Below are 15,218 nucleotides of genomic sequence, written 5' to 3'. Positions count from 1 at the left end.
CTTATATACCATTTTAAAGTTGTTTAACTGTCTGGGTATATATATGTTTTTAGACAGTTTTAAAGGCAGGAAATTGTTTTTGAAGAAGTATTTAAATAAGAATGTTACCAAATATATGGAACAGCAGCTCTGTGTTGTTCCAGTTAGATGGATGCATTCCTGAGAGTTTCCCTTAAGAAAGCAGAGCTGTCTGACATCCAGGAGCGCACTCGGGCTGGTGCTGGTGTGCATACTGAACGCCTGTTCGCTGCCAGCCTCAATAGGAACTCTCCTTGAGCCAGACAGCCTCTCATTTGTCTTTCTGGGGAAAAAGTCCTTGAAAACTTTTGAGGTTTTTAAAACTTGATGTATTGTAAACTCTGACATTAGGTTTAAGAAAACCAAACACCTTTTTAATGTTTGATTTTCTGAGTAACTTGCCTGGTTTCTGGCCCCCATTTGTACATCCTGCTTTGAGAACAGGAGCTTGCAGAACCTGGTCTGAAGCCGTAATTTTGTTTCAGCTGAACAGCATGGGCTGGGCAGGGTCCCAGTATTGACGCTGCGTGTCACTCCCATGGCATGGCACACAGGTTCTTGGTACTTCATGAGCAGTGTGCTCCATGGCTTTGAAAGCAGAGGATCACAATGTTCTCAGAAAGAAAAGTTTGTAGGTGATGAAACACAAGCATGTCAGACACCTAGGAACCGCAGGTGGCTCTGATAATCCTCTCATACATCCTGTGCTAATGATACGGTGGTTGTAACTTCCACTTCCAGTTCCTCCCTAGCTTTGTGTTCCTTAAAGCTAGCCATGCCAACCTCAGGCAACCTGAAGCCTACTGCTGATGTTCCTAGCAAAGAAATTTGTAGGCATTGGTAAACAGGCTTTTGGATTAAGAGATCCTCTAAGCTACAGTGCCCTTTCTGTTGTCTTACAAGATAACTGCAACAGTAGTTGTCTTGCCCAATTGTACAGTTTCTAGTGTAAGCTCCTATTTTTAGTCAAATTATTTCTGGGCTGTAGTAGTAACAGCTCTGAGGAAGCCGCCAGAGATATCATGGATAAGTGGCTGAAATGATGTTATAAACAGTACTTTTATAAATGTAAGATGCTGGCAGTTTCAGTTTATGAAGTTTTTTTTGTCTGTTAACTTACTCAGATTACAGGGAACCAACACCAAAAGACACTTCGCATTATATTGGATACAAAAATGATCTTTGGAGTATTTCCAGTGATGTGGTGTGTTACAAAGATTATAACTTGTAGCTAATATCAAGTTTGTAAAATGCTTTTTGTTCTACAATGAAATATAACGTATAATAAATGAAAACTTGGGGGATGGTTACTCCAGCTATATGGAGAAGCTCAGAAAGAAAACCATAAAGATTTCCTCCAAAGATGGTGAGGTCTTGAGCATTTTTTGTAAGGACCATCTCAAGTTTATTAATGAGCCTTTAAAAATTCTGCACTGAGGTAAACATACTCTAGCCATCCTCTTGGTTTCAGCTTAGTTGAAGAGTATGTCTGCAGCTTTTTGGGTTTTGAATTGTGTTTGTAGTGTGCCTTGTGTCGTAGCGTTTGGTTCTGATCTTGGGCTATGGGGTGTTTCTGTGCTAGGAATAAGTACTGCCCCTCCAACTTGAGTGCTCATCTTCTCTCACAGAGCACGGCTGGCATGTATCAGTGTTCAGAGAAGAGGTAGCCAACACAAACTTCTGTGAAAGACTTGAGCCAGTCTTACTTTTTCCTAAAACCAGAAACTCTATAAACCAGGAAAAAGCTATCCTGCCAATACACCCCAATCCTGTTCCACTGTACTCTTTGAGGAATCCCTATGGAAGTTCATTTTCTGTGGCTTTTCTGGTCTCAGTAGGAATTCCAGTAACTAACTGGAGATCATTAACCCCCATTAAAATCTGGGAACTATCAGTGGTAACTTTCTTTTATAGTAAGGGCATAAAAAAAATCTCATGATTTTTTGTAGAATTTAACTTAACAGAAGTCTTGAAGGTAATTGGGTCTCACATTTCAGGCTACTATAGCTGGATCTAAATTCCTGTGGACAAAAAGCCACACAGATACTTGAGAAGCAAATTGCTCTTCTCTACATTAGGTTTTAACAGCAGGCAGCAACTGGGTGCTAATCGAGAAGGGTCAGTAGCTTAAACATCTTAGAAATCTGACAAATTCATGTTTAGATTGTTTAGCCTATTAAAATGAATTACTGGCTTTTCTCTAGCATTGATGAAACACACCAGTGCTACTGATTCTCTTTAGTTTACACTGCAGCTAAAACTAGAGTTGAAGGTAGAGATTTAATAAATGAGTAACTGGGTACTTTTACTTCAGCTGTCTGAAGAGGCTCTCAAAAAGAAAGTTCCAAAGCTACTTTTCCTTTCCCGTAAAATCTGTTGATCTCATATGAGAGAATAGAAACTATATTAATGGGAATTTGATGAGTAATATGAGAATGGTTGTATATCTTACTGTTGGACTACTTGCCCAGATGAAATGAGAATTATATTATTTTTTAATTGTTCTTTTATAAATGTCTAGATTTGCTTTTTTCACTTTTGGTGCTGACGCTAAGTCTGGAAAGCATTTCACCGTTCCTTTACCCACTTCTTTGTTTATTTGAAGAATAACGTAATTCTTTGGACAAAGCCAAGTGTACAGTGCTGTTCTTTCTACAGTCCTACAGTTCTTAGCAGAATACATCATTTAAAGAAAACCTTTTCGTTTGCAACAAGCATCATCTTGCTGAGATGAAGTTTACATGTACATTGCATTGGTTTAACTTAAATCATTTTACAGACATAATTCATATAATTCATGTCAAAACCTGGGATTGACAGTAATTTTTAAAGAGCTTAGTTCAGTTTTGCTTAATTTGGTTTTAGGGAAACTGGGGTTGTAACCAATTTATTTTAAATAAGGCGTTATTAGTTTCACTAAGAGTACCTAAATGCATATGAGCATTGGTTTAGGTAACTTGATTTATGGACACTTTTTAAAAATTAAAACAGGTGCTAGTTTTATATAGAAAAAACCCCAAGCTGCAGTCGAGGACCACAAAAGATTTATCTTAAACTTTGTGTACGCAGGAAAGGGTTAGTCACTATAGCTGTACTGGCATAACAGTATCAGTAAAGCCACCTTTTCTGACTCTGTTTTGTTACTAAGTGCAGTTTCTGTTACTCTTGTTTATTCTCCAAGTGAAATAAGTTACACTTGTAGAAATGCTTTTTAGCTGACATGATAGTCTGCATCAGAACTACGCCAATATGGAAAAGGTTCTCTTGCCCCCAAGCAGAGCAAGAAGTTCACAGTTTACAATAGGCCAAGGTGGTTATTGCAAATTTAATGATAGTTTAAGTATCATTAGCTGTTTCACTGATTATTTTACCAGAGGCACAGAGCTACCCTGGGATAGTAGGTACATCTTGAGTAGAAAAATGATGCAACTACCCCCTGCACTGCCCCATTCCAAACTCTGTTGATATTTGAGTGTAACCACATAATTTGGTTTTACAGAGAATGATAGCCATGCCTAGTCCTTGGTTTTTGATTTACTAGTGTGATTAGTGAAACAGAGGAAATGTGTTCAGAAATCCCCTTCAGCTGTAGTGCACTTACCTAGTAGCTATTGACTTTGGCACAACTTGCGAAGTGTACCTGAAAAATATATATATATATATTCCTCTTGTTTTGGAGTCTACAGTAAATTTTGACTCTTTGTTGAAGTCTGTCTTTTAAGTTTGTCCATAAAAATGAATCTTAAGATACTCAAAATTTTATAGTTGTATTCATAAATTAACCTTTAAAAGTATGCCAGATAGACCACAAATTTCATGCTATGTGTATTGTGCAACAGTTTTATACAAAAACAAATTATTTGGAACCTTTTGTTGTAAGAAAAGGCTTAAAAACACGTATTGTTGTTAATAAGCGGACACGAAAGGTGAGCCATAGATTTATCCTGTGTAAGCAGCCGACTGTCATCAGTTAGCAATAATCCCACATTCCTGTGATTGTGATTTCCATAAATATGAAGAAGAGCATTACAGTAATACAGATCTAGTGTGCCTGCTACCTCAGAGTAATTGGATCACAGACTGGCTGAGGGCTAGATACTAAGTGGTGTGATCAATCTGCAAGATCTTTTCACTAATTGGTCTTCCCCTGTCTGTTGTCTTCTGTTAGAAACTGTTTATAAACTCTCCTAAAAGACACATTTATGAGCCACTGGATATCATTGGTTAACTACTTAACAAATTCAGGACTAATTTAGAAGTACTTTAACACTAATTAAACTACATTTGTTTTTATGTTTTAGTTTTTCAGCCAAGTTTGGAGAGATTTTTTCCCTGTTGTTATTTAGAATTCTTGAAGTCTGTTTAGGAATATCACACAGAGCTTCTGTAAAACTACACAGTCATCCTGAAGACTTCATTCAGCTGTTTGGGGAACTTTCCACTGTTCTGCAGGAAATGGGGGAAAAAAGGAAAAAAAAAAAAAAGCCAGTGCAAAAAAGTCTTATCATAGCCACCACAGACCTAAAATCCTCTGGCATGAGTTACTCTTAAAACATTTTGGTAACTGTGAGTTAAGACTGATACTTTTTTTTTTTTTTTAATGGATAACCCATGCAAATGGGAATCCTACCAGACATGACATTTTTCAAGTAATAGGGAGTGTTGCACAGACTGTGAATGGAAGAGATGGATGTGCCTTTCATACAGGATGGTTATTAATTTTTACGAGGTTTTTAATGCATCTGGAGTGTTTTTTCTCATTCATGGAAGCAGTGAAGTCTTAACAGAATTCTAAGCCTATCCTTTTCAACTTTTGCTCTTGTACCACTCCTTTCATCTCTTTGTCAGTTTATTAGTGTGCAGCATTAGTTAGCCGTAAGGCACTGACCTTTTACAGTGCTGATGCAAGGTTAAATCCTTTCTGAACACTCATTGTTATTGCTGGTGAGATTGCAGAAAGTACAGGGAACTCTGGCTTTCTGGGTCACATTCTCCAATGGTGAGATAATTGCCTGCAGGTGAAGAGAAAAATGCAATTTGAGATCTTCAAAGCTTCCAAACCAGGTGTGCATTGCTGAGTCAAGAGCAGGTATTGACAGGTCACTTCTTCTGCAGCATTGACAATCTTACTCCTTAGCAGAGGCAGCTTTGAAACTGTTAGTTAGCAGTCATGAATACATGCTTCAAGCACATGAATGACTGTAGTAACCGTGAAATCTGGCTTTGTATAACTTCTTTTGAAATGCCTTGGACAATGCAACGTAACAACAAAACTATTCTGAGTAGAGATTGTTTATGGAGAGATGACTATCCAGGTTTTTTGAGCTTGAAAGAAGATAAGGTCATGTTATTAAATGCTATTTTATGAGCAGCATGTGGTTGAAAAAATTAGGCAGATGTGTAACTTCTTTTGGAAGAAGAAGGAAGAGCAATGTCTAATATAAATTATATTGTTATAGCTAATCCCAATGCATTTAGAGGTTCTGAGAAACAGAATAATTTGGGTTAAGATATGTAGTTTTGAAGAAGTATTCTGACCTATTAAAAATGAAAAGAAAATCTTTTTTGAAGGATTGTCTGAAAATAAAAATGCTGTAAAGTGTTGTAAAATAACTTCTTTACATATAAAATAGTGTCGTGTATTACTCTAGAGCCTTAACCTTATTATTTCTTTGAGGTAAGTAATGCTATTTTTCATCTGTCTGCTGTAAGGACTGTATTACAAGGTGTTCTCTTGCTTGCCTAGAAATAAGGCGGTAAGTTGGCTTATATATTTTTGAAATCAAGATAGTTGCAGTATAACACAAACTGGTGGTTACTTAGATTTGGCCTTCACAGAGTAAACCCCCCCCCCCTTATTTTATTTTATTTTTTCTGAGGCTGTTTTACCTCCACAAAACATTGCTAGGCAAGGGGAAACATCTTTGCTGGAATGTGCTGACAAGAATTTAATAAAGATGGAACTGTGCAGCAAGTCTGTTCAGAGTTGATGGAAATAAATATTCACTCCAGGAGTTGAAAATTGAACACATTTAACTTTTGGAAAGGGTCTCTGTTCTGTCCGCTTTGACAGGAAAAATACCCTAGGAAGAGCACATTTCACATCATACTGAAAAAGAATATTAAATATTATGGGGAGAGGGTGGTCCCATCATAGTTGCAACTATGCAAGTAGGTCTTTTTGTACTGTTAGTTTCTGTTTGCCATGTGAGATATTCAGAGGCTGAGGTCATAGCTTCATGAACATTTCTTCTGGCAAAAAGGCTGGTTTTTAAGTATCATCCATCACTTTTCCTGCCTTTCCATTCTGCTTGTGTAGCAACAGAATAAAGAAAATCAGGGAACTGACCTAGATTGAAGATAACCTTGTTTTATGCAGCTGCACAAGGTGGTGTTATGTTAGAATTGGTGGGGGTTGTTACGGAGGCTGCTTAAGTTCTTCTTCTTCTAACATGTTTGATCACCAAACTTCAGTATTAAGTTAGCACAGGTAGTTTAAGCTCCATTTGGAATAAATAAAATGGATCTTTACTTAAAGTACTCTGGGGAAGCCCTGTCTTTCTTCGCTGATTTTAGAGATGACTTGAAGAGACTTTGCTCCTTAGGCTAAAGCTTGCCATCGTGAATTCTGTCTTGAGTGTCTGTGCAGATTTCACACAGTTTACAGTTTTGTCTGAAAAGCAATTCTAACTGTGTCATTGTATTGCTGTAGACCAGTTGGTTGGAAAGGACCTCCAGAGGTCATCTGGTCCAACCCCTTGGCTCAACTAGGGCCACCTAGAGCCAGTTGCCCAGGACCGTGTCCTGACAGCTTTTGAATATTTCCAAGGATGGAGGCTTCACAACCTTTCTGGGTAGCCTCCTCCAGTGCTTGGTTACCCTCACATTACAAAAATGTTTCCTGATGCTCAGACGGTATGTCCCGTGTTTCAGTTTGTGCCCGTCGCCTCTGGTCCTGTCACTGGGCTCCATTGGAAAGAGCTTGGCTCTGTCCCCTTTGCGTCTTCCCTTCAAGTATTTATATACTTTGATGAGATCCCCCTGAGCCTTCTGTTCTCCAGGCTGAACAGTCACAGCTCTCTCAGCCTGTCCTCATATGTGAGGTGCTCCAGTCCTATAATCATCTTTGTGGACCTTCATTGGACTCTCTAGTATGTCCATGTCTCTCTTGTACTGGGGAACCCAGAATTGGACACAGTACTCCGGCTGTGGCCTCACCAGCGCTGAGTAGAGGGGAAATATCACCTCCCTCGACCTGCTGGCAATCCTTTGCTGAATGCAGCCCAGGATACCGTGTGCCTTCTTTGTAGCAAGGGGACATCGCTGGCTCATGTTCAACTTGGTGTCCACCAAGACTCCCAAAACCTTTGTAGGTGAGTGGTATCTGAAGCATCTGCACATCTCAATTAGCCCCTCCAACTACTCTTTTGAGTTTGTTAATATATCTGAATGGCTCTAATTTTGAGAAAGAGTAAGTCAGTTTTGTGTATCAGTGAGATTTTACAAACTGCTCTGATTTTTTAATCACTAAAAATAACCTGGATGTATAGGGTGTCTTCAGAATCCCTTAAATATAGCTAGCACATTATTTCTGAGAATTTAAATAACTGTTGCATTTGATCCTTAATTCCACCAACATTTTGCATATTCTGTTGAGTGTTGTAGATCCAACCTTTATAGTTTGTTCACAAGTGGACGTTTTATCCTTTATACACAGTGTACAGTTAGCTCATGATTTTCATTACATTCAAATAAGTGGTATGAAAAGAACATCCAGATTCACAAAGCCTTATAATAGGGATGTTCAGGTCCTTTATCTTTAGAATATGAAACAAACTTCTCTGAATTTTATAAATCAATTGTCCTGTTCCTCTGCTCTGCTGAGCATGTAATTCTGCGGGCTGCCTAGAGAGTCTTCATGGGCCACAGGTAGTTCACAGGTCCAGAACACGGTTTAGTGGGCATGGTTGATGGTTGGACTCGATGATCTTGAAGGTCTTTTCCAACCTAAATGATTCTACGATTCTATGATCCCTTTCTTGGAGATCACTCTGTATTTGCACACTAGCATGCTGAAAATAGTTTGTAGTAGTGAGCCAGGCAGAACTGGATTCCTACCATTTTCCTCTTAATATTTTTTTCAGAATCTGTAGATATCGTGAATAAGTTATAAAGTGGCAGGTCAGGAAGTTGAACTTCTGTTTTCTAATCTTGACATCTTTTTGAGAGAGTGATGTAATATATTAAAGGATTTTTCAGTGAAGATTGTCTTTATTATCTCACTTTCCATTTTTCATTTAATACTAACAGTTCAGTCTTGTTAATCTGCCTTCAGTTCTGTTTTCTTTTATACTTTGAATAACTTGTTTCTTGAGTAAATGCAATCAAAGTTTTATTGTGCTTTCTACAGAATTGTAAAGTGGTGATGTCACAGGACTGCAGTATTTTTAACTATGATTTATAATACGGCATATGTAACAGTAGTATTACTGTTATCAGTGATGGAGCTTCTTTCATATGGGAGTTATCGTGGAGGCTAGGAAGACACAAACTGTAGGCGCATGTAGCTGTGATTTTGATGTTTTAAGGAGGCATTTGGCTTATTTTGTTACATAATGGGACTTAGTTTCAGAAATGTTTTTTTTAACTGCATGCACATTCATTCCTGATGTTGTACTGTTTCTCTGTATTGTAGACTGGATTAACACTTGCTGAAATTATTACCATTAACAGCTGTCACTGATCAAGAGATAAGAATAGCAATTATTTTCAAAATTAAGGCAAGTTCAAGGCTATTTAGAAATTTGAGATATCTGAGTAGAAACGCATTGTAGAGTATTGGTTTGCAAAGAGGTATATGTGTGAGATAAATCAGATTATAAAATAGTCTGAACCAGACCTGCTGTGCCGCTGGAGAAAATCTTAGCCCGTGTTCTAGGGTTTAGTTTGACCTTAGTCTTATTTGTTGAAGTGGGGTACGGAGCAAAAAAGTTACTGTTTCCCTGTAAACAGGAAAACTCTCTTGGTCCATTTGATTTCTTCAGCGTTCAAGAGTGTAGGGCTGGCATCCGTATCAAAAGATAATGCCTATGTGGAATACCTTAGTTCTGCAGAATTTTGGGAAGCACTACCAGTTACAGTGGGGACAACTAAGAACCCTTTGTTTTCCATAGCAAAAAATCATCCTATGAACTGCACATATGTTCAGGTTTACCTATTTTGTAAGGTTCAGTGACTGTGGATTGTCAGAATTTTACATCAACTGTATTACTCTTCTGATAGCTGTGAGTATGGAAAAAAGTTGGGAGAATTTAAGAGATTTTAAATCTGTAATCAAGAGTTTAGGACCAGCTCTTCAGTTTCTTTTACTCAATGGTAAAGAATTTGTTAAGAGAGAGAAGCACTGAGAGGCATAGCATAAATGGTTGTTAATTTAATTTGCTGAGTATTTTGCGTAGAATTCACTGGACTGTGTCTTAATGCTTTTTATATGCAGTATAAAATGCTAGTGGGACAAATATTTTTTTACGTGTTTTGGTGGCAGACATCTGCTGCACAGACTAATGTTGCATATTTTCAGTGAACCCATAATACTTTGCCTTTCAGCTTAGATTTCAGAGATGCTAGTTCCCACATTCTGCCTCCTATTTCCCCTTGTCTTGGAGCCTGCTGTCAATATACAGCAAAATTTTTTTTCCCAAGAATGTTACCTTTTTTTAAAAAAAAAAAAAAGGCAGCAGCTATGTGAAGTCTTGCCTTTGGGTGAATTTCTGAGGAGATATCATTTCCTTTGTTCCAAATGCATAATCTCAGTGCTTTGCTGAGGAAGGGCAAAAGCGCTGCCATCAAAGAACACCACTCTGGCATGGATTTATGTCATTTATCAATGAGCAGTTATCCGTTGGTGTTCACAAGTAGTTCATAATTCTCTCTGAGTAGACAAGGGTTTTGTGGGTTCATATTCTTCGTCTGACAAAATATTTATAACACTTTTGGCAAAGGCAGTGTTTTTCAAGGCTTAGCTTTCCTAGTGCCAAGGACTCTTTAAAAGCAGAGGTTGTGGCCTCCAAAAGCCAAGTACTAGTAGGCATAAAAGCCCACTGTGGCAATAGAAAAGGCTTTAAGAACTTTTGTATTTGTTCACACAAGTGTTTCAGTGTAGAAAATCCTGCCGTTAAGCTTCATTAACTTTGTAAGACTGCAAACTAGGAGTCCAGTGTTTTATGCGTTTAACTTTTAAGACAATGAGCATTAAGGTTGAAATGCAGATAAAAAGCAAGAAAAAAAAATTGGATTTTTACCCCAGAACAAAGTACTGTGAGACCCCTAGCTCTGCAGCACTCCAACATAACCCTAGATTGACGTTTTAAATGTGCTGTTCGAAGAAAAATGCAAAATCCTTTGAGCAATGTGCAAGAGGATGAATTGGCCTTTAAAACAAGAGTAATAGCTATAAGCTGCAAGACAATGATGTCTTTGCCATGCTGCATCTCTAAAATCCTTTGACACTGATCCACCTGTCTAGGATGGATGCAGTGATAAAACTTCTAAGTCACTGCTGAGAATTTTTCAAAATCCCACTCTCTTAATACACCACAAACTGTAATATAATGAAATATATATATTCTGGTATGCAGAGATGAGATCTGAGTTATAAAATGCGGAATATGTCCGAGTGCTGAAATCCAGGATTCTAGGAAATATGACTTGTCTTTCCAGCACATACTTGCCATCAAATGTTGCATATGTTCAAGTCCAACATTAAGCAAGTATGTAAACAATGGATATGGTGCTTACAGCAGTTCTTTCATGCACAAAAGATACAGGTCCAAACATTAATACAGAATACGCCATTTAAATGGAAAACAAAGAGGCTTTATGATTCCTTACAGCATGAACACTAGCTTGTCTTTATAGTTGTTCTTTAAAATTCATATAATCATCAAATTTTATATGATACACTTGAAATAGCATAGCCTGAATTAGAGAGTTGCTTTCACATAAGAACCTACAGGCTCGTACAAGAATTGCATGAATTACTTCACTTTGCAGTGCTATTGGTTGAAAAATGCTAGATCTGCAACATACAATTCTAATGACTAATATTAGGTTTCTGTATGGCATCTCTGCAGCCATCTAAACTCTCTGTCTCCGAAGTAAGCTCCCTGTTTCCATTGCTATCTGCTTTTAATAATTGCACTGATGAACGAAATTAATGATAAAATTTACCACTGTTGTAAATCTAACTTGGTTTACTGTTGTGGCTTGCAGCTTTTCCTGTATTCCAGGCTGGTTTTGTTTGACTTCACAGCAAATCCACTGACCCTGTATCCAATTACATGTTTACAAAACCTTTGTTATTACATCTCTTGTTCAATTCTAGTGAGACACAGTTCACATTACCTGTTTTGATTGGTATACGAGAGAAGCAATCAGAAGAGTCAAGAATAAAGGGCTGCTGTATTTATAACAGGTTGTATTGTTGCAGGCAGCGTGTTTGTGTGTGGGTGCAGTGTGCTGTGAAGAGCAGCCCTTTCATGCTGTGCACACGCGGTGTGCATCCCGGGCCCATCAGAGACCATTGGCCTGCACTGTTTGTTTTCTTAGAAGCGACTGGGCAGAGCCCTGACTTCTCTCCAGGACCTGTTAGGGATGTAGACTTGCATCTAGCCTTCAGACTTAGCATTCTTCTAAAAATCATCATCTAGTCTGAACCTTGTAGGTTCGGGGAGAACGTGGTTTCTATAGCCCGTGGATGTGTGGCAGGCAGAGGTGTAGTGACATATGCTTGAATAGGAAGTTGCAGAGGATTACAAACAGCAGTCTGTTGTCTGAGCGCTTTCCACATTTGTTATCCAAGCAGAAAGGATTGCAGACCCTTTTAAGACTCAAAGTAGGTTTTTCTTTAAATCATCGGTTTTAATTACTCTAGTGGGAGACTATGCTGTTAACTTAAAACCTGCCATCTTATGCATGAATTATTCATTTTTTTTAAAGTGGAGACAAATTAATACTAGTGTTTAAAGTCATTGTGAGACTGCATTCAGTTAAAGATGCTTTTTGTTTTGCTTAGGAAAGTAGGAGTGGCTCGTAATAAACACCTTGACCAACTAGTCCTGGTGTCTGTAAATTCTTAGAGGTCTTAGTAAACTTCTTTGATTTGTTTTGTCTTTTTTACGTAATCCAGAAAAAACTCTTCTTTAGCACAAAACCTTCAAGCACCAGAATAAGGAAATAAAAATAGATATGGCTGTTACTGCATCCTTAAAGCAAAGCCACTGTAGGTCCCATACATTTCTTAAAGTGCCTTTTTTTTTTTTTTTTTTTCCCTAGACCTAAAGATTTTCGAAGGAAGTAATAACAATAAAAGAAGAAGAAGAAGTGCCATCAGGAATGTCTCTCCTCCTTGAAAAAAAATTCTAACATGGAAGCATCTGTGCATCTCAGTCAACCCTTCTATACACAATGTTTTTGATGAGTGTTAGCAAAATTTATTTGGAAAGATTATAAAAATTACTGTATTTGAAACAGCTAAGAATAGATATTATATTTTTAATACCACCTGTACTCTGTGTTGTATGATCGGATATTTGTTAATTACATTTGTTTTAATACTATCATTGAAGAATTGATACATTTTTAAGGATTATTTACATCTCATGGAAACAGTACATTGTTTACTGAAATGAAGTATCTCAGTCTGAAAGTTGCAGCACTTGAATTCCATGCCGTAAGAGCAGTTAATGATTATGGTCACAGAGCTCCCACGAATGGCACGCTGTCAGTAAATGACTGGTGAAACAGGTAATCCATCCTTTACACAGCTTGATGAATGAGGGGATGCCAGCCTTAATTCAGAAAAAGGGAATTGTTCGTGTAGAATTCATTCTTTGGGGGATGTAAAAAAGCCAGTGGCTTGAGCTGTTTATTACTTCTGTAGTAGATTGTGGGGTTCTTCTGAAAGCCTTTTCTAGAACGCGGAGTATATATACCATAAAAAATGAATGGGGAGGTTTTGCTGAATGCATGTCTATGTAGGCCTGCAGTTCCCTTACCTTTTTAGGTGAATATACCCACTGAAGTTACTGTGATGGTGGTAAGCAAAATCAAACTTATTCCAGAGCCAAATGACATTAGAAAAACACAACTCTTCAGAGAAAGCAGTGCAGGTACCAAATACATGTGCATGCATACTGTAGTCCTCTTAGAGAGAAGAAAAATATTATTAAAAGATGCATCTTGGAGGAATGAGGAGGTGGTGAGGTTTTTATTGGTCATTTTTTATGTCCTGTGGGAGTTTATCTCGCAGTCTTCAGCTACCTTCCAGAAAGAGGTTTTTCTGCACAACATGCTTTGCCTATAGTTTAGCCTGTTCCTCATGACCAAAGAAGTATTTGGTCACTGACCATAATTTTTCTTCCTGAAGCTTTGGCTGTCTTTTGATATGGAATGCCATATTGTGTGCGTGGAACACTGAAAATGAAGCCAAGGGGAAATTGGTTTATGCTTACAGAGGGCCCGTTTGCTACAGGGAGGAAGATCGCCGCATTTTACAGTGTCTGGAGTTTCTTGGATGCTGGAAGAGTAACGTTTCAGTTCCAGCAGAACTTACTGCTGGAATACTGCAGAGCAGCAAGGACAGCATGAATTTCAGAGGTGATACTGTCTGCTAGATTGCATCCAAACAGCAAACCGTGTTGGCGGGAAAGGTATACCTCCAGGAGCTGCATAATGAATGTAGGCAAGTAATGAACAGAATGAGGACTACTTTTTTTTAATAATGTTTGGTCTGCTCTGCACTTAAATCTCTAGTGTGCTGAATGACATCAAGGTTGACTCTCCTCTACATTCTAGCTGCTGAATGGTATTAAATATATTCCTAATACTATTTCATTCTCGATACGGAGATGTTACGTGATTGTCAACAGGAGAGTTGATATCCATAGCGTTCTGTCTACCTAAGAAAGTAGACGAGCAGAACACCGCTCCATCGAGGCACAGCTTTTGAAGATGGCACACTTTGGACTCGCAGTGCTCTTGACCAACTAAAACACCCGTTTGGGGCTGTGCAGAGTATTTTCTTAAGTGGCTCTTCCTCTATAGGAGTAGGTCTGCTAGCAACCCAACACAGTACAGATTTTGTTAAAGAGCTTACTGAAATAACAGACAGTAAAGGCAGATCACGGGGAGAGACTCTTCCTTTTTTCCCCTTCTTAAGCCAAAATCTGATTTTGATTCAAGTCACAGGAACACGCCTTCCTTACTTAAAGAATGTATTAAAGAATGAAGCAGCAACATTTTTATTATGAAAACCAAATGAGGAAGCTGAACTTAAGTGTTGAATGATGCAAAATAAGTCTTAAAAATTATTTTGCTTCTGCAAATTACTTCCCTGAAGTTCATTATTGCTTTTCTGCACAGAACACCCTCAAGCCAAAGCTGTTGTGTAAGTAAATGAAGCACCTGTTGTTTTCTGTATAGTAGAAGATGCTGATATGGTATCTATCTGCCAAATTTTACAATGTTTGGTGAGGAAAATTTGTGTTTTCTATATCTGTTGTACAAGTATCATATAGGAAGAAAAACATTGTTTTATTTATAATCATATTTCATTATATGAAATAATAGTTTGGTATCGGACATTTCTTTGGCATTCAGATGGGCTTATCCTAGGAAATGTTCCCATCCAGTGAATGTGCAGACTTCATTTCCAAGTCAGTAACCACATTTAGTTAACTGGTAAAAGTATTTTTAAAAGCAATAGGTTAAAGTAAATGTTCTTTTTTGTGGAAGGACAAGGTACATACATACACTTCACTGGTAAGATCTGGGTGGCATGAGCAGTTCATCATGTGCTAAATACTTCACTGTCAGCAACTTAAGTTTCTTAGGCAGTCTGGAAAAATAGGAGATGCTCCTGATTATTCAGAGACTGAATTTTGGAGAAAATGTTGACCATATGCATCTATGTCTTACTTTTTTTGGTGAACATACAAAACCTGAATAACATTTTTATAAATTGGTAGTGCTCACCAGTTACTTTTTATTACCAAGGTATACCCAGCAAGTGAACATATGACCAATGATACATGAAGCATTCTGGTTAGCGGAGCGCCAGTAAATGTCATTATGAAGTTAAAGCAGATTAACTACTGCAATTACAGTTTGTGCTTTAGTATATAAAATTAAGTTATAAAATT

At 37.9% G+C, this 15,218-nt stretch overlaps 1 protein-coding gene across 1 annotated transcript in view; it reads left to right on the top strand.

Moving 5' to 3' along the window:
- MRPL13 (mitochondrial ribosomal protein L13) overlaps window positions 1-15,218 on the top strand; it is a 40,712-nt gene extending 25,494 nt beyond the window's left edge. Inside the window, exon 7 of the mRNA XM_075023880.1 lies at window positions 12,352-15,218. Coding sequence (XP_074879981.1) covers window positions 12,352-12,376 — 25 coding nt within the window. The 3' untranslated portion in view covers window positions 12,377-15,218. The remainder of the gene's footprint in view (window positions 1-12,351) is intronic.

The sequence above is a fragment of the Buteo buteo genome, chromosome 3 (genome assembly GCF_964188355.1).
Source record: "Buteo buteo chromosome 3, bButBut1.hap1.1, whole genome shotgun sequence".
NCBI lineage: Eukaryota > Metazoa > Chordata > Aves > Accipitriformes > Accipitridae > Buteo > Buteo buteo.
The sequence above is the reverse complement of the archived record's forward strand: the minus strand, read 5'-3'. Positions and strand labels throughout refer to the sequence as shown.